General features: G+C 38.6%; 1 protein-coding gene across 5 annotated transcripts in view; it reads right to left on the bottom strand.

Moving 5' to 3' along the window:
• kctd3 (potassium channel tetramerization domain containing 3) overlaps positions 1 to 19,154 on the bottom strand; it is an 83,038-nt gene that overhangs the window by 17,882 nt on the left and 46,002 nt on the right. For 4 of the 5 annotated variants that reach the window (XM_078557067.1, XM_078557069.1, XM_078557070.1 and 1 more), the window contains 7 exons: positions 18,274 to 18,464; positions 11,283 to 11,336; positions 9,267 to 9,382; positions 4,208 to 4,295; positions 3,385 to 3,501; positions 2,554 to 2,724; positions 703 to 858 (listed from right to left, as the gene is read on the bottom strand). In XM_078557067.1, the coding sequence (XP_078413193.1) occupies positions 703 to 858; positions 2,554 to 2,724; positions 3,385 to 3,501; positions 4,208 to 4,295; positions 9,267 to 9,382; positions 11,283 to 11,336; positions 18,274 to 18,464 (893 nt within the window). The remainder of the gene's footprint in view (positions 1 to 702; positions 859 to 2,553; positions 2,725 to 3,384; positions 3,502 to 4,207; positions 4,296 to 9,266; positions 9,383 to 11,282; positions 11,337 to 18,273; positions 18,465 to 19,154) is intronic. The other variant, XM_078557068.1, reaches the window with a different exon arrangement.

Genomic DNA, 19,154 nt, shown 5'->3' with positions numbered 1-19,154 from the left:
TTTGTATGTGTTGATCTCCCCCATGTGTGTTAGTAAATTCCTGATGTCCTATATTTGTCTTTCACTAACTTGAACCTGAGGCACTTCTTCTCTCATCAGGGTTCAGCTTGAAGAAATGTTCTGGATTTACCTTTTCTAATCCATTTACAATAGTTTAAGAAATTGTGAGATTCCTTCCTTTGGCACATCAAACAGGCATTTGTTTCCAAACCAATTGATGTTTCCTGATTTACACCAAAGGAATGAATGATGCACTCTACAGCACAAAGCAGGTGGGAAATGAGGCCATCTTTACACTGTGCCAACAATGCAATTAAGCCATTCAAGTGTCATTTCCATTTGTTATACCTGCCAACCTTAAGGCTTTTCAGAAGGAAATTATAAATTAGTGAAACTACAGGAACTTTTACAGATCTGCATCTACTAAAAACTGAGTTCACATTCTCAATCTGAATTCATTTTTGATCATGTAATAGTGATTAGGCAGGGAAATTGATCCTTCTAAACACATTCACTTCTTGTCTCTGCGGTGAAAGAACAGAGTTCCAATGTTGTAAAGTAACGCAAAAGGTGGGAAAAAGAAATTAATACTGAGGTATTGTCAAATGTTGGAAATTAGCACATCTGAACAACATTAACTTCTGCTATGATTTCTAAGTATTTTAACGTCAATAGCTTTATCTCTGAAACCCTGATATTTACCTATGTCATTTCCAGCTGCATAACTTCCATGGCTCTCTGTCTCCTCTAATGAAAGTATTTTGAAAGAGGCCAGCGGGGTGGAGCCTGGCTGTGTGGAGATCATTCCTCTGAAACGAGTGACTGTCCAAGTTCTCACATGATTATTATCGGCACACACTGCACGACAAAAGCAGTTAATCATATCAGCTCACAAGCAACATTCAGAGATAAATAAGGAAAGCAAAAAACATTCAGATTCATTTCATAAATATTTACAAATATAGAAGTATACAGCTTTTACCATGTGAACACCATCAGTACAGAACAAAACAGCACTCCCTTTCAAGCACTTCACATTAGCAGTTAGAAGAGAATAATCCCAATTACTGGAAAAAATACATGTACCATCTCAGATGTATATACGAAGACTGTCTCTAGTCAATATTTCTTGTAAGATAAAGTTTTTTCAAATGCACTACAAATATAAACCAGAGGAAGTATTTATCAATGCTTTTAACTCATGACAAATAACAAACAGAGCAATTCTTCTCCATAGGTTAGACTCAGAAGCCATTCATAATATTACTGTATGTAATTTTCATCAGTGTATAAGCAGAAAGACAGGTACTTCAAGCAATAACCCAGTGGATAAGTATTATGAAAGGTGGATTATTAAAATCCAAACATGTCAAATAGAAATCTGCTTTTGGCATAATAAGAAGTAGGAAATCTACACATGACAACTCACAAGTACTACACTGTTGTAAAACAAAAGAAAATAGAATTATACAGCACAGAAACAGGTCCTTTGGCCCATCGTGTCCATGTCGGCCAAAATGTTGCAGCAATTCTTGTTAAAGACGAGCATTGGCAATGCTCCTTCTGAGTTTTGGTATAAAACTCAGCCTGACCCTACTAATTCATAAAATTGAAAGCACTGGTTTCACTGCACCACGTGCACTCAGCAAACATTTAACGTATTCAAGCATCAGGTTTGCACAGAATTGCTCAATAAGTCCCTTCATATGTAACATATCATGTAACCATCAGCACAGCAATTATATGCTGTATGTGATGTGTAAGGATAAAAGTACAAACCAAATGTGGTGGTGGAGGTAGTTTTATAAGGCATTGGTCAGATCCCATCTCGAATTGTGTGTGATCTTCCAGTCACTTCATCACAGAAAGCATGTTATTGCCCTCACGACTGGTAAGGAATAATGATGATTCAGGGTATCAGGAATTTCTGTTATGAGGAAAGGTTAAAGAGAATCCAGCTTGTATTTACTGAGTGGACACCCTAGTAGTTGAATTGAAGTTGAAGATTATGAAGATCACTGACAACAATGCTCCAGGTAACTTGACTTAGGTGAGTAAGAATTCAAGTACCAGAGGTTAAAATTAGAAACAGGAAGCTAAGTGAAATTGATCTTTCTATTTGAAGGTCTATGGGATGGTGGAATGAAGTTACCAGAAAAAACTACTGAAGTGGAAAATATCAATTGGTTCAAGAGACAACTAGATAGATGTACTTCTGAAAAGAGAAGACATTGACATATATAGTGAAAACCTGCATAGGAGGGGTTAGTCCAACTAAAAGAAAGCTCTGCTCCATTCCTATAATTTCCTATTACGATCTTCATCTGTCTTCTCACCTGTCTAATTTCTGTGGAATTACATTTCCTAATTTGTCTTCTTGTTAGGTTATTTGTATATTTTTTAATAACTGAAAATAACTGAAAATTAAAAAGGCTTACAACAGCTACCACACACTAGGTTATACATAAAAGTTAATTGGGAAGACATTAATGCAGACACTATTAAAAATGTAAACAGAGTCATCTCATATCCAAACAAAACTCAGAAGCTTACCAGACACCAGATATTTTTCAGACAGCATGATTTTAGTTACTGGGCTGCGGTGAACTGTGAAGGTCTGAAAGAGCTGGGGACCTGACCCTACAGTTTCAGGATGTTGGACTATTACACGCACTGCACCAGAACTGGTTCCATATGCAATCTCAATCCAATTGCCACTCACACCTAAAAATGGAGCAAGAAGCATTTGTTCACCATGTATTAGCTGAAACTTTTAAAAACTTGATTATATCCAAAGTCTCCAAGTGTGATAATTATTCAGCCAGAACCCATTCCTTCTTTTCCCTTTTCTCGTTAGACAACTGACTTGTGCTGGGGTACAGCTTCAGTACCTTGCCTGGCCAACTCAAGTAAGCCCATGCAGTGAGTAGTGGAAAGCTATTCTATTGTTAAGGATATTACCTTAAGGCCCAGTCTTATCTCACTAACATACACATCTATTTTCCAGCAGGGGCATCAGTAATGTTCAGGAGTGGGAATTCTGATTGATTTGTAAGTCAAGGGGGCAGCAAGAGCAACAAGTTTTACTTCTACGACCCACTCCTGCTTAAATGAGACCTTAATAAAATTGTTTCCTCCGAGCTTCACTGTATCTGAGCACCACAATTGAATCTACCCCCACAATCTCTCACTGACATTAGCATTTCCGTTTCCCATCACATCATTCAATCCCTAGGAAAGCTTGTTGCCCACTGGAGCCTCTTAAATGGTACTGTCTGCTGTTTTGCCTGGTAATCTATGAGTGATATTAGCAATGGCTTAGTACACACTTCTGTGATTTTAATTAATAGACTATGTTATATTGGTCATTGGCAATGTACATACTTGTTTTTGGAGTGAGGTACACACTTAATGCAGTGATGGCATCGTTTGATGGATCATGATAAAGTTCAGTCACTAGAAGATCATTATCCTTCATCCTTAATGGGAATTTCTGCATATCTACAACCCAGAACAGGATCAATATTATTATTAACCAATGTGCTATAATTTACAGATGAAAAATAAAACATTAAATCAATCAAGTCTGAGAGTAGATGTAACACTTTTATGCTTACATTTTGGAATAAAATACACAAGGGGAATTGTTTGCAGGGTGGAAAAAACATGTCAGGAGACAAATGGCAATATTTAAGGTCAGATAAAAAAAATAGAGGTGAGTGTCAAGTAAGTCACAAGACAAAGTGCAAAAAGGTCAGCAACAAGCTTCAAAGATGTATGCTGGCACACTGGCAAGTAGCTCATAATTTGTATACTTGAAACTGCCAGAATGCTAATCAGATAGAACAGCTACTTTACTGCAAGAATGAGAAATAAGGTAAAGTGAATCTAAACACAAATGAAGCATCAACTTCCTTGGCAAGCATTAAATGAGTGAGGCGCTTATAGTGGAATCTCTATTATTCACCATATAGGAGTGGCCCAATGGTGGGTAATGAAAATCAGCAAATAATAGATGGTCTACAATGTTTTACCATATTCTTATGTGAAAAAAGGAAATCAAGCATCCTGAATGTCAGATGTTGACTGATGCTGCACAGCTAATGTCCATCATTACTGTGTAGTCTCCGAATCCTGACTCCATGTTGACTATCCATCATTGGGGTAAGTAACAAAAGATTTCAAACAATTACAACAGACTTCTTACCTATGTAATATACTGATCCATTGTTACAGCCCAACAGAAGGAATGTCCCCGCTGTGTCACAGCTTGTGATAGGAACGACCTCCTGTACCTGCATATTTCAAGAGAATTTTAAGGAAACATGGATCATATTGCAATTATTGATATCTTCACTTGGCAAAGATAACATTCAAAACCAAAAAAGCAGTGAAAATTGTTGTGATGGAACATATTTAGTCTCAATTAAAAACTATGACAGTTTTGAAAGACTACCAGAAAGATAGATTATAAACAAAAAGTTACACTTACATACATACAAACGAACTAGGAGCCGGAGTAGGCCACTTGGCCCTTCACATCTGCTCCGCCATTCAACAAAATCATGGCTGATCTGATTGTAACCTCCTGCCTACTGCCGATAACCTTTCACCCCCTTATTAATAAAGAATCTATCTAGCTCTGCCCTAAAAATATTCAAAACCCTACTTATACTGTCTTTTGAGGAAGAGTTCCAAAGACTCACGACCCTCAGAGAAAAAAAATTCTCATCTGTCTTAAATGAGCGACTCCCTATTTTTAAACCGTGACCCCTAGTTCTAGGTTCTCCCACAAGAGGAAACATTCTCTCCACATTCACTCTCTCAAGATCCCTCAGGGTCATAATTCTCACCGATCATGTACAACAATCCACACTAACGTAATCTGTCAATTTGTATTGCACTCATGTCTATCAGAAACCGAGTGTGCCAGAATTATTTAACATGTAATACCTATAGCCAGTAGGCAGAGACTAAGTTACACAACACTTGTCAAAACAGAGGTAAAAGAACAATGGGGCTAAGATTTCAGTCCTTGCAGCTGTCTTTGCCTGCCACAAAGGTAGGAAACTGGAGACAGGCCTCGTGCCCAGGCTGCATTTTAAATATGCTGCCTCAGGTTTTATGTTTACTGGGGACAAGTAGCTTGTACCAATCCACTGCACATGCCTAATTAAACCTCCAAATCCTGGTGGCTTGTATCAATCTGACGACAGTATGCATAGCTCCTCTCAGTAAGCAGAGAAATTGGAAGTGACTTCCTGCTTCTCTTGAAACTGTATCTGCCTAGGACTACCAAGTAGTTTTTCAATTTGACCCCAACACTTTGGTTTCTTTTGTTAAATTTATTTCTGACCTTTGTTTTAGTTGTGTTTCAATTTCATTTACTTGGTTTTCATGTTTCTTATTCTCCATATTACCACACATGAAACAGGATGTTTTATTTAATGTGCAGCAGCCCTGTTGGTTGAATGGAAATTCCTGTGGAATTCCTCTTGCTTTCTAGGGAGCTAGAAATCAAGAATCATCAGAGGGATGTGTCTGCCTGTATCTGAGACGAGTGGCACTCTTCCATCATTACCCAGGTAGGCTGGTCCACAGCTTTCACCAGAAATTCTTGGTCATGTCATACAAGGCTTCACAAGGAACTTGGTTTTCTAGTTTGGAATTGAGGCTTAAGGTGGCCTCTGTTCCACCAGCAGAACATTTGTCTCAGGAGGTTGGAAAATAAAATAGCATACGCAAAGTGACAGGCATATACAATTTGCATATTAACCTCCGTGTCAGTAACTGCGATTGCATCATTCAACTTGGTTGATCTCAAATAACTTGATTTAATGGCTTGAAAGATGTGACTATTGTGTGGTTTACAACTCTATCTTGCAAGGAGTGTTCGCCTGCACCATGGGTATGATTGCGATACAAAGTCTGGGCTGTAAGGTTGAGAGAGAACATTGCCTGGATGAGAAGAACCTAAGGAACAAATCACATTTTGTGGAAAACAACTGTTCGATTGTCAAGATGCATTTGCCCTGGGGCCATGTTTGATTGACCAATTCCTACATGTGGACTAATTCTGTCTCTTGCTAATTCTAGCTCCTGCATATTTGGGTATAGTGACAGGAAGAATGGAAGATTTTGGTAAGAGTTGACTACAGTCCTCTTAATATGAACAAATACAGAGATCAGAAGCATGGAACAGAATACTGTTTTAAAACTGAGGAGCAAACAGGCCACACTGGATTTAGTGTTGTGCAACAAACCAGAATTAGTTAACAATCTGACAGTAAGCAACATCTTGCAATAAGTCAGGATAATACATCGGAATTTGATAGAAGGTCAGAGGTGCAGCTGGCTTTAAATTTAAGGAAGGCAAACTTTGAAGAGATCAGATCCAAGTTGCCCATAGTAAACTGGCTGAACAGTTAATGGGTAATTTACACGCCAACACAGGGAAGTATTTGATATGATAGAAAACTAGGGGACAGAATACCCTGAAAAGGAAAAGGTCCCACATGTAGTTAAACAACCATGGTCAATAAACAAGCTAAGGGGAGATAAAAACAAATGCAAAGAAAAGCAGACTATGAGAGCTATAAAAAGCAACAAAAAAGACAAAGTGAATGGGTTAATCTATGGTAACTGGAGTTCAATGTGGGGAAGTATGGGATCATTCACTGTGGCTCTGAGAAAGGCAATTTGAATATTTTCTTAGGTGATGCGAGGCAAGGAGCTGTGGAGGAGCAAAGGGATTTGGGTGCACATCTAAACACATCCCTGAAAGAAAAAGAGTAATTAAAAAGGCTAATGGAATGCTGGGTGTTATCTCAAGGGGATTGGAATTCAATAATGAGGAAATGGTGCTTCAGTTGTACAGGTTCTTGTTTAGACCCCATTTGGAGTACTCGTTCAGTTTTGGGCACCAAACCTCAAAAATTATATTGGGCTGAACTCCGTACAGCACAGATTTACTAGAATTATATCAATGTTTGAAGGGTTAAATCATGAGTGCAGATTGCAGTAATATGGTTGTATTGCTTGGCATTTAGAAGGTGGAGGGTCAATCTAATTTAGGTCCTTAAATGATAAAGAGATTCCTTTGTGCAAATTTAAAGAACCTGATTCCTTTGCTGTGGTAATCAAGAACAAGGGGACATAATCTTAAAATTAGAGCCAGGCTATTTAGGATTGAAATCAGGAAGCACTTTTTTTCACACAAAGGGTAATGGAGATCTGGAACTTTTCCCAAAGGGCTGTGAATGCTTAGTTAATTGAAATTTTCAAGGCTGAGATTGTTAAGATTTTTATTAGGTTAAGGGTATCAAGGGATGTGGGCCAGAGACAAGCAAAGGGGCTGAATGGCCTATTCTTGCTCCTATTGTCCTATGGAAAGCACATAGTGTTAAAGCAGCTGATCACCTGTTGCAAGAAATAGAAACTCTGGTATCCTCTAAATTGCATAATTGAGCAAAGCTCCTCAGACCCATTTTAAGCAGCTACATACTAATTTAGTCATCCTTCAACCAGGGGAATTGGGCGATATTTCACTACTTCATTTGCCCACAGAACTTGCTTTGTCTCTAAATTGGATTTCCTTTCACTTAATTTATTTGCAACACTTATCCTGTCCCATCTTTGGCAAAGGCTGACAAATGTCTGAAATTCATTTAAGTTTGAAGACTGAAAATAATATTTGTCCACATGTGCAGATATTTAAATTCAAAAGGGGAACACAGCTTTTTAATTTGGTCTTGCTGGCTAGAATTCCCATTTATCCCATTTGGCTTGCTCCCCACACAAGTGTAAAGCTGTACTGGCAGCTAGGTATAATTATTTGAATGAACTGAAACAGTTCAATTTCAACAATGAAATTTTGAGTAGTTGGTGCATTGCTTAACCTTTTGCACCAGCAATACAACAAAAAGCCTAATTTTGTGCTGGTGACAGTATTTCAGCCACATTGGGCAGGGGGCGGAGCCTGCTCGCTGACGCATAAAATGACGCGTGGTGACGTTGGGCGGAACTCTTGACATCACCGTGCCCGATTTAAATTTTCAGGAAGGCGGGGGCGCAGCAAAATCAGCTGCGCGCCTGCCGACCTGTCAATGGCCAATTGAGGCCATTGACAGATCAATTAAAGTAATCAGTGGACCTGCCCGTCCAACCTTAAGGTTGGTGGGCAGCCTAGGAGCTCAGGTGGGAAGTAGAAAAAACATGAAACCTTATCCACAGGCGGGATGAGGTTTCATGTAGGGTTTAAAAAATTTTAACAAAGTTTTTTTGGAAATTATGAACATGTCCCAACTCATGTGACATGAAAGGGAATTTTTTAAAAATATTTTTGAAAGTAGAGGCGTTCTCCCTGAGGCAGCACTTAGCATCAGGGAGATGAGTGCGCTCTTTTGTGCGCACTCTCGATTTTAGACATTCCCCCCACCCGCACAGCATAGTGCTTCCCTGCAGACATCACGCTGGGTGGGCCTTAAATCGGCCCACCCACGTAAAATGACGCCACGCCTCCGACTGGGGGCGCCGTTCAGAACCGCGCCCGCACAGGCCCGCCCATCATCCTCTCTCTCTCTCCCCCCCCCACCCCCCCCCCCCCCACCCCATTTCTGCCCATTATGTCTAAGTCTCTGAATCAGCTGTTTTGTACTCGGCAACATTTTCAGTGAGATTATGAATAGAAGAATTTCATCCCACCCCACCTTCCAATGGTGGTTGGAACATAGGACTTAGGAGTAGACCATTCAGCCCTTAGAGTGCTCTGCCATTCAATAAGATCAAGGCTGACCTGGTTGTGGCCTGAACTCCACTTTGCTCTCTGCCCCCCCATAACCTTTGTCTATATAAAATCTAACTCTGCCTTTAACAAATAACAAGTAACCAGTCTCCAATGCTTTTTTGCCACTGGATTTTGCATATCTTAAGGCATGAACGAACACAGGAGCTTTGATGCAGTATTGCCAAATTACTAATTTGCTAAGCTTGACAAAAAAAAATTCAGCACCCTGTTTGTTCTGACCATTTGCGCACATGAATCCCTATGGATTAGATTTATACTAAACCTGCATATTTGTATGAATGAATGATCCTGGATACAGAAAATAATTTACTCAGCATCTTACAACATTTGCAACGAATGAACGTGAGGAGTCAGCGAAATAGATATGGTCACCTTATTCTATTCTATCTCCAGCATAGGATCAAAAATGGTAAAAATAGCAAATGAAAGTTAACAAGATTTCCTTAAGGTTGTAGCTCACCTGCCAGTGTTGGGTGACTGCATTCCACACTCCTACTTTCCCAGTGTGACTGGTTGCAACCAGCTGATTTCCAATAAAGAAGAGTGCATCCACTGGGACGCCAAGACTAAACACACCTACAAATCAAAAAAAGCAGACAAGTTTGTTTCTACATTTCGCAGCAATTCCCTCATTTTAGAGCTGACAAATGTAGTAATGAATAGGATCTCTCTTTTATTGAAACTCAAGGTCATGAGGTGGTAACATCACTGTGCGATGAACACCTTTTTCTGACATAAAAACTGTCTTTTCTCCTTTCAACTGACAAACATTTTATTAAAATAAATGGTATATCATAACTTTGCTTAAATATGTGGATTAAGTGGAACTACTGTACAGATAAACGCCTGTGATTGTTGTTTTGTTTTGCACTTCTATAAAACCAAAGAATGACAACCAACCTGCACATTTTTGAGCCATGCAACAGAGCTGCAAACAGCTAGCAGATCCAGAAGTAAATAACAGGCCTATGAGCAATGCCACTCTGCATTTCTTTTTAATTCATGTTTACAGGGTTACAAGGGAACAGAGAAAATGAATGCAAAGAGTGTAGATTACTCCAGAGGGAGGACACACTCAGTGAAAATTATTCACAACAGCATGTCAACTCCTTCCATATTTGAAGTGTCTCTCCTGTTTAGTTTAAGCAGTCTTGAAAGCTGCCAGAAAAATAAAGTATTTCATGAAGAATGACAGGATTGCTGTCCTGAGGGTGACAGAGGGTGGGGTGCAGCGAAAGTATCCCAAGGAGCAGTAATGGAATTGTGTTTCCTTTTAGGAAGGAAGGTGCAAAACCACAGGAGGCAGACAGTAATAAATACAATATGTCACTGGGCACAATTTCCTTTTAGTTTTGGAAGATGTTTGCATAAATTTCTTTACACTGACAGTGTAAAAGTGGTTCCCATCTTTTGGAATTTTGAGTCATTTAACAGTGGCCTTCAAACTCTTTACTGTCAAGGACCCTCAACTAAAATTCTGAAAGGGATCAAACTCCCACTGACATGTTGGAATGTGGGGTTCTGTACTTCTTAGCGCACCACCATTTTATCATCAAAGCCCCACTACATTGTGCTAAGTGTTCCCTTTTTAGAAAGGCTTACAGGATTACACAACTGGTTGGCTTGTTTTATCTACAGCAACTTGTAGGAGGCTTTTATTTATAAATTGTGTACGATAGTGGATTTTAGCAAACTAGGGACTGTCATAGGAGAAGGTAGAAAGGGTATTACATCAAAATAAACACACACGTTAGTGAATTCAATAATGCCATTAACTACCAGCATTATAGTAAATTAAGACTTGAATTTGTTTTCAGTAATGACCCAGGCTTACTGCTACCATAGAATGCAGTATATCTTTGATGTGGTAGAAATTATGGTGGTTTTCCTAGCCTTTAGTGGGCTTTGGAGGGGCCTGTGGCCCTGATCTGCCAGTTAATCTTTTTTTAAAAGGAAACTTTTAATCTGATCAAAATTGTAGCCTAAATATGTGCAATTGATCTTCCTATGATGAATGGCATTGGCTCGACAAGCCTTAAAAAATTAAACACCACTCATATAACAATGCTGGATGCAAAGGGCAAGTAGATGCCTTCTGAATTCAGCGCTATGACACAGATGACAAAAGAAGAATATTCCCATTATTTGAATATTAAAATATTCCTGCCCATATTTGGATGGATGTACTGTATGCCACCTGCCACTTGCAGAAAGAAATAGGACAACTATTAAAACAGACAAGGAACTGGTTTAATGCGTCTGCAGCCCATTTGTTGTGGGTGGTGGAAAATCCCAGCCATTACCTCAACTTCAGAGAGAAAAAAAGTGGTGTGTGTGTGTCTGTGTTGGAAATAAAATCAAATATTGTGTAGATCAGAGACGTTTGTCTAAAAAAACTAAGATTCCCTTATCCTCACTCATATCTAATTACATAGAATTGAACAAGACATGCATATATTGAGAAAAGGATGCTTACCATGCCAGTAATTTCTCTGGCACAAGATGAAGCAGAATTCAAATACAATCCTTGCTGTGATAAAAACATAATGCAATGCTCGCTTCAAGTCATTGATATAACTGAATTACAATTCTAAAAACTTTACTTGCTGATCTATATGGATCTGATACACTCGATTGGAAAGGGTATTAAACTGCATCAGACTTTAAACACTGTTCAAACCAGGAATGGTCACCAGTTGGAGAAAAGGCAAGCAGAATATTTGAAAGAAGGAATGCAGATGATAAAACTAGAGATTCAGTCCTCAATGAGAATATTTTTTAAATGCTTTACAATGGTATGTTAGCCACTTAACAGTGACATTGAGGTCACTGACAGACAGCAAGGCTATTTCACAAATCTTTATGTCAGTCTTTAGCCTACAATCTCTCTATTGCTATGTTTTCATTATCACTGTTACTATACACACTGAAGTTTGATGTTTCAGTATATATTGCAAAAAATTAAAAATGAGGCATTTCATTAACTTATGGATTTCACTTAGCTCCCCAGACAATATGTAATGTATATAGATTTTCATGCAAGAAACTTGCAACATGTTCTCACTGTCGGAGTTAGTCAAAATCAGAACAAAATTCAGATATTTGAAGAACAATATTTTATGCATTTTCCTAGACTTCAATATATTTTATTTTAGATGATATTGGACATTTAAAATGCTATTTGGAAGTTATGCCAAATGTTAAGTTACTGACTTGAAATGTAGATTCTCTATAAATGTTATAGCCAAATTTTAAACACAAATACAGTCCCCACTGCATATAGCGAGCTATATTCCAGTGAGAATTTGTCTGCTATACACAGCAACCAATATCGTCCAAAATCTGAATACAAATTGCAGCTAATGTGTCTCCACTTTCCAACTGTTTCCCATAGTTGTTACCAGCAGAAAGAGTGACTAAAGCGGCTTGATGATCTAATTTTCTCTGAAATAAGCAAAGCTTTTAAAATAGTAAGTACCGAACTGCCAAAGTAGCCAGCATGCTTAATTAGTTTTAAGTGATGACTTTGCAATTGACACTTATGGTTATCACAAAAGGTTAATGCCATTTGCCTGATATAGCCCGCTGTCCGTAATAAGCTTGGACAATGCAAGTCACGGGAACTTTATAAAGAAAGCATTTATGATTTCACTGCAAAGAATAAACAGTAAATTTCCCTCTTTTTAACATGCAACCGTGGGAGGCAGGGAACAAGGAGAGCAAGCAGTGGCTAATACAGAAAGGAAGGGAAAATAAATAAACTAAGCAATCTGATAGGTCATGTCTGCACACCCTTAGGACAACTTTAAAGGTGACATTGGTGGTGAAGATCTGGAAATAGGCTGCTGCCCACTGCCCATTCCTTTGATGCATTATGGTGCTGCAGAAATTATAAACAAATATTAACAAAGAGTATCTCAGTCTCAGAATAAACAAATGCCACATAACCACATTAGGACATTCTGTAGCTTTATCGTCATTATACTACATGAAAACTCCTTCATGCAGAGATATTTCTCTTACGCATTAGCAATATATTTCCTTCTGACTTCAAGCCATTATTATGCCATAGGTTCAGCAGTTTATATGATCAATCTATATGATCTTCATTAGGAACTGGTGTGGCCCTTGGAGTGGTCTAAGCACATTTTTGACACATGCATCTGTTTAAACTCTCACAGTAGGATGTGCAATTAAAACAATGTTGTCATATGTATAACTTTTAATACAATAATTAAGAAATTTAAACCTAGTTGGTGCCCTTCTTCATTCCTGACTCAGTGAAATTCAGTGTTACCATGACAGTGAGTTGTCTCTTACTAATAACAAATTAAACAGACCATAATTCTTTAACATGTGAAACAAAAACCTATACAATGAAATATTGCAGATACATTAGTGAGAAGTAGGAAGCAGCACTTTAAAATCCCTTTTAGGGAAGTCAATCTTTCCTAAGCAAAACTACTTGCTGGAGAGCACCCACCATGTTTAATTCCACTTCCAGCCTCATGCACGTCAAGTGTCATAAATATTCATGCCAATTAAATAATGCTACAATTTACATAAACATCTGTTGTGCATATTAAACCCCCTTTTTCCAATTGTATGTTGACAACTGGTAACTTGTAATAAATTCACCTGGGGAGAGGAACCATCTCCCGAGCTCAGCAAAGGAATGACAGCCTTACAGGCAGGCACAGTAATGGTGATAACTTGCTTTAATTTATTTTCAAAATATGCATTAGAAGCTATTCTGAAATAGATTTGGGTTGACACATAAATCTGCTTATTTGCTGGGTTTGTCCCTGTAGAAATCTACTGTGCAGCTTGCAACAAAGAAACAATAGGTATGAAAAATGCAAAATCAGGGATTTTCAGAAACATCTCTCTCTCTTAAGGAGCCTTGAATTAAAAGGCTAAAACTGCTAGAAACTTCACAAAGGCAAAATAGTGCAGATGCTGGAAATCTGAAATATAAACAGAAAATGCTGGAAAGGCTCAGCAGGCAATGAAGCATTAATGTTGCCTGACCTGCTGAGTATTTCCATAATTTTCTGATTATAAGCTAGAAACTTCAGATTTCATCAAAATAAAGTTAAGGAAAAGAATGCCTCAGACATAGTTGATTCGCGCAAAATACCAATTCTTTGAGTAATCTGCCAGATTATCGTGTATGCAATATAATTCCTTTTCTTTCTGCAACTCCTACCCACTTAACCCTGCTTCAACCTTCAATTCTCCAAAAGTTGGTAACTCATGTTAAACCATCGTTCATGGATGCCTTCGGCTCTCTGGTGCCTGTCAAGTGACTATTTTTACCAGGTGACACTACACTGAGTGTTGGCAAGCCAACTCCCTGCTAGCACATCACAGCTGAGACCATTACTGCCCTTACAAGACATCCCACACATGCAAGGTGCAGCACAGATTACTGGACACCTTGAGAATCATCTAACATTTCCCCTCCCTAGACCAGGGGTTACAGCCAATTATAAGCACCTTTACAGACACCCCAGGAATGATCAGCTTACTCAACATACTCCAAGAATCAAACCTGGGACCTCCTGTACCGTAGGCTCAATATCATGCCAAATGGTGCAACCTTTAGATTACCCCAAGGTCCCAGTCCAAATAAAGCTAATTCAAGTTAGTGCTGCCCGATTGATCCTAGTGCTGATTTCTTTATCATCTGAATAATAGCAAAAATGAAACAAATCTATTCACTCCACAATATAGTTGGTAATCACTTTCAAAAACTATTTTTTGTTAAGAAGATTTAAAAATTAGCAACAGAATCTTACAATTGATAAAGTGCCTCTAAGGCAACAAAACATCCCAAGATACCAAGATGAACGGTGGACATTAACCTGGAATTAACAGAAATTGCAAGACCAAAACTGAAAGGCTGGTGTTAAGGCAGCTTTTGTTATGGGGAAAAATTAAGAGGTTTAGGGAAACAGAGCTTGAGTATGCAACTGTGCCAGCTAATGGCTTTGCTACCAATTGCATAGTAAATGTTCGGTGCCTGAATCCAAGAAACAGATTCAACAAGATCATGGCTGATCTACCTAAATTCCAGTGTCCTGCAATATCCCTCTTAATTCCTTTAGCACCCAAAAATCTATTGATCTCTGTCTTGAATATACTTAATGACTAAGCATCCACTGCTCTGTTGGGTAAAGAATTTGAAACATTCACCGCCCTTTCAGTGAAGAAATTTCTCACCACAATTGTAAGTGGCTAACCCCTTAATTTAAGAATGTGATCATGTAAGATTTTGATAATACTACTCATTTTTAAGGTTCAATGTTGATCTGAAAGAACATTTATGGATTTTAACTTGACCACTTTTTAAACAGTTCAGTTTGAATTTCTGTGAGTGAGATAATTAACAGTTAAGGCAGGCTGGGAATGGGAAGGCAGTTACTTGTAAGAAGCTATTCTTGATGAACTCCTTCCTCCTTCAGTACCATGCCCTAAGAGAGCATTGGCAACCTTGGACTTCCATTGTTATAACAATGTTTGTTATAATTATGCTTGACAAAGTACTGCAGCGGTTTGCCATTGCCTTCTGCAGTATGGCTGACCAGGAGACTCTCCCACTCTTACTGCCTGCCATTAGACTTATTGGAAGGATTTACACGCTGATAATCAACCTGTTTGGCACCTGTGGCTATCAAGTCCTGAAGTGGGATTTGAACCCAGAGCTTCTGGCTCAGAGGTAGGGATGCTACCACTGTGCCACAAGACCTCACTGATGAACCTAAATTACCTAAAAGGTGCCAAGATGTCTGGGTTCAAGGATTGTATTTGCTTTAAATACACTAAGTGCAATTGAAGGCTTCTTTATCAGTTTTAAAGAAATAAACAAAAGGGTTGAACATAGCAGTTTGAACTTAGTATAACATCTTGTCTTTAAACAAGAGCCATGTGTATTATTAGGTTTTGGTTTACTAACTGCCTTAATCGATTAACCATATTGGTAGAACAGAACATCAGTATTTTTAAAAGTGCATCTTTTTCTGACATTATGGTCGGAATTATTACTCAAGTTATAGAGGTGGGGTGTCACCAGATAACCCTCAGCCTAAGCCTAATGAAAAAGGTTAATTTTGACTATTTGCTAACAAGGAAGAGCAACAGTCAGAATTAGGGGTAAAAGTAGGAAAATCAGAATCTTTGTTGGCACAGTTTTACCATTGCTTCTGTTATATGATTCTTCTGAGACACAGTCCAACATTAATTCAGAGACAGAAGGGGGAGGGAATTGCCTGTGCTGGCAGTATTCAAGGAATCCTAAGGCCTTGAGAGATAAGAACTTCCATGTTGTCTTCACTGCTTCTGTGGATGCATATGTAACATCTTGCTTAATAAGTTCTACTTGAATTATAAATACTAGTTATTTGTAACTTGTTCGGTCAGGCACAACTGAGGACCCTATTGTTATAAATTAAGAATTCAGAACTTAGATATTTTAAATAAAGGGGTTTTAAACCTCAACCTCCACCCCCCCGCCCCCCAATCTTACAATCCTTTGCTCTAGATTCCCCAGCGAGGTGAAACTTTTCAGAATCTACCCTGCCAAGCCCTTTAAGAATTTTATACCTTTCAATTAGATCACCTCTCATTCTTCTAAACTCTAGCGAATATAGATCTAGCCTACCCAATCTCTCCTCATAGGGCAATTCCCTCATCCTCAGAAACAGTCTAGTGAACCTTCGCTGCACCCTCGAGGGCAAGTATATCCTTCCTTAGGTAAGGAGACCAAAACAGCATACAGTGCTCCAGGTATGACCTCACCAATGCCCTATATAATTGTAGCAAGACTTCTTTACTCTTGTATTCCAACCCCTTTGTAACCAAAGCTAGCATACTATTTGTCTTCCTAATTGCTTCCCATATTTGCACGTTAACTTTCATAATTAATGTCCAAGAACACCCACTGAAAGCAAACATTTACCAGTTTCTCACCATTCAAAAAAAATTAGTTATTTTTCCAACCACTCAACATTCCGCCACACAGTATGTCATCTGTCATGCTCTTGCCCACATATCTAAAAAGCCTTTTGCCCTCTGCAGCTTCTTTGCATCCCCTTCACCACTTACTTTCCCAAGGACTGTCTGTGGGGTGGAAGATAATTATTGGAGAATAGACTAGGAATTAGAGATGCAAACTGGGATATAGGACTGGAGAAGGTTGCCAAGGCAAGATGGAATGAGAGCATAGAGGTAGCTGAATAAAAGGGTGATTTTAAAATTAATACCCAGAGAACAAGGTGTATATGAGGCTGATGAGGGTTTAAATTACAAGGACAACTTGTACAAACATTGTTTGTATTTTGAGTTTAGAAGGTTGAGGGGTGATCTAAGTGAGGTCTTTCAAATGATAGTGATTCCACAGTGTTCAACCAGAGCACTATTTCCTCTGGTGGGGGAACCCACAAAGAGGCATAACCTTAAAATCAAGAGTTGGGCCATTTAAGAGTGATTTAAAGGAGCAATTTTTCACACAAAGTGGAGTGGAAATCTGGAATACTGTTCCCCAAATGGCTACAGATGCTGGGCCAATTTAAACTTTCAAGATTGAGATTGATAGATTTTTATTAGGTAGGAGTATCAAGAGATATGGAGAAATGGCAAACAAATGTAACTCTTTCGAGTTATCAACAGATCGCATGTAACTCTTTCGAGTACATTCACAGTTCTTGGTTTCCGGGAGTGGGACATGAACCCACAACCCTCTGATTCAAAGGCGAGGGTGCTATGAACTGAGCCACAGCTGACACTCGGCAAATAAATGTAACTCTTTCGAGTTATCAACAGTCACAGATTGCAACTCTTTCGAGTACAATCACAGTTCTTGGTTTCCGGGAGTGGGACATGAACCCACAACCCTCTGATTCAAAGGCGAGGGTGCTATGAACTGAGCCACAGCTGACACCTCGGCAAATAAATGTAGTTGCAGTACAGTTTAGCCATAGTCTAATTGAATAGCAGAACAACTTCAAGGGGATTAATAGCCTGCACCTGTTTCTATCTCTTCATGTCCATAGGACAGGGGTTGATGACAGTGCAGACTTTTTGCAAGACAGAATCCAAGACACAACCTTGAGTTGGAGTTTGTGCAAGGCTGAAAAAAAGCGATCCTTGAAGCAATAGATATGATTTCGTTGGTAGTGGGGCTGGAGTATGGACTTAGGTAGGATCACCAGTCTGATTCAGAAATGGTTCCACTTATTCATATTGAATTTTCCTCTGCCTACGCTGAAGATCTAGTTAATGGTAAAATTGGGCCATTGTATTAATCACCTCTTATGTACAGGCTAGCCCACACTAGCTTCCAAAGAGACCATGGAAGTTGTTCCGCTCGTTCAACTTCTGGGAGCTATGAATCATGTTTAAATAGCCACATCCCCATGAAAGACAAAATAGAATTCTGTTTTATTCCACAAATGTGCAATACATACCTATTTCATTGCCACTGCCTCCATCCTGAATGCTCCACAGGATTATGCTACTCTCAGATGCCACAGCTACCATCTTGTCTTTATCACCAAAAGGTCCTCCAACAACTTTAGCATTAACTGCTACTCGTTCTATTGTCCAGTCCAAGTATGGACTTGTGAAAACCTGCTGCCATCCAGAGGACTCTTTAATTCTAGAAGTGAACAAGAAACCTTACTCAGTAAGGAATCCTCATCAATATAATGCATACAATGCTTTAGAAACCAGAACATTTTCTAACAATTTGCAACAGATTAACTTAGTGGGTTGATGACTATCCTCAAAAGGACAGAGAAGTAAATTATGAAAATCTAAGAAAGTTGATCTCATTTTCTTTGGAACAGAGATTTCAAGATGAAATGCTAACTTAAGTTTTTAAGATGACCAAGGGAATTGATAAAGTTGATGCAAAATATAGTGTGTGTTCAAATACCATAGCATACAAATTAAAAATTAGAAAGCTGGAAGCTAAAAGGAAAATAAAGTAACACTAAAGAAAAATGATCAAGAATAATTTACCTCAGATGAGTTCATTTCTGGAGAAAGTGAGGATTGAATATGGCTTAATAGTCTTTGCCAGTTTCTAGAAATTCAGATGTTAACAAATTCTAATAGACTAGTCAGCAAACACTAATCCCTGATTAAATGCTGCATTTCACAATTGGCCCTCTTAAGGCTGCAGTTTAAAATCTAACCAGGCAATACTGATCTATTAGCAATAACATCTATTAGCTAACCTGAGTGGCTTTTATCACCTAGATAAAAGCAAAATACTGTGGATGCTGGAAATCTGAAACAAAGACAAAAATTGTTGGAAAAACTCAGCAGGTTTGACAGCATCTGT

Source organism: Cetorhinus maximus, chromosome 14, assembly GCF_964194155.1.
Source record: "Cetorhinus maximus chromosome 14, sCetMax3.hap1.1, whole genome shotgun sequence".
Classification (NCBI taxonomy): domain Eukaryota; kingdom Metazoa; phylum Chordata; class Chondrichthyes; order Lamniformes; family Cetorhinidae; genus Cetorhinus; species Cetorhinus maximus.
The sequence above is the reverse complement of the archived record's forward strand: the minus strand, read 5'-3'. Positions and strand labels throughout refer to the sequence as shown.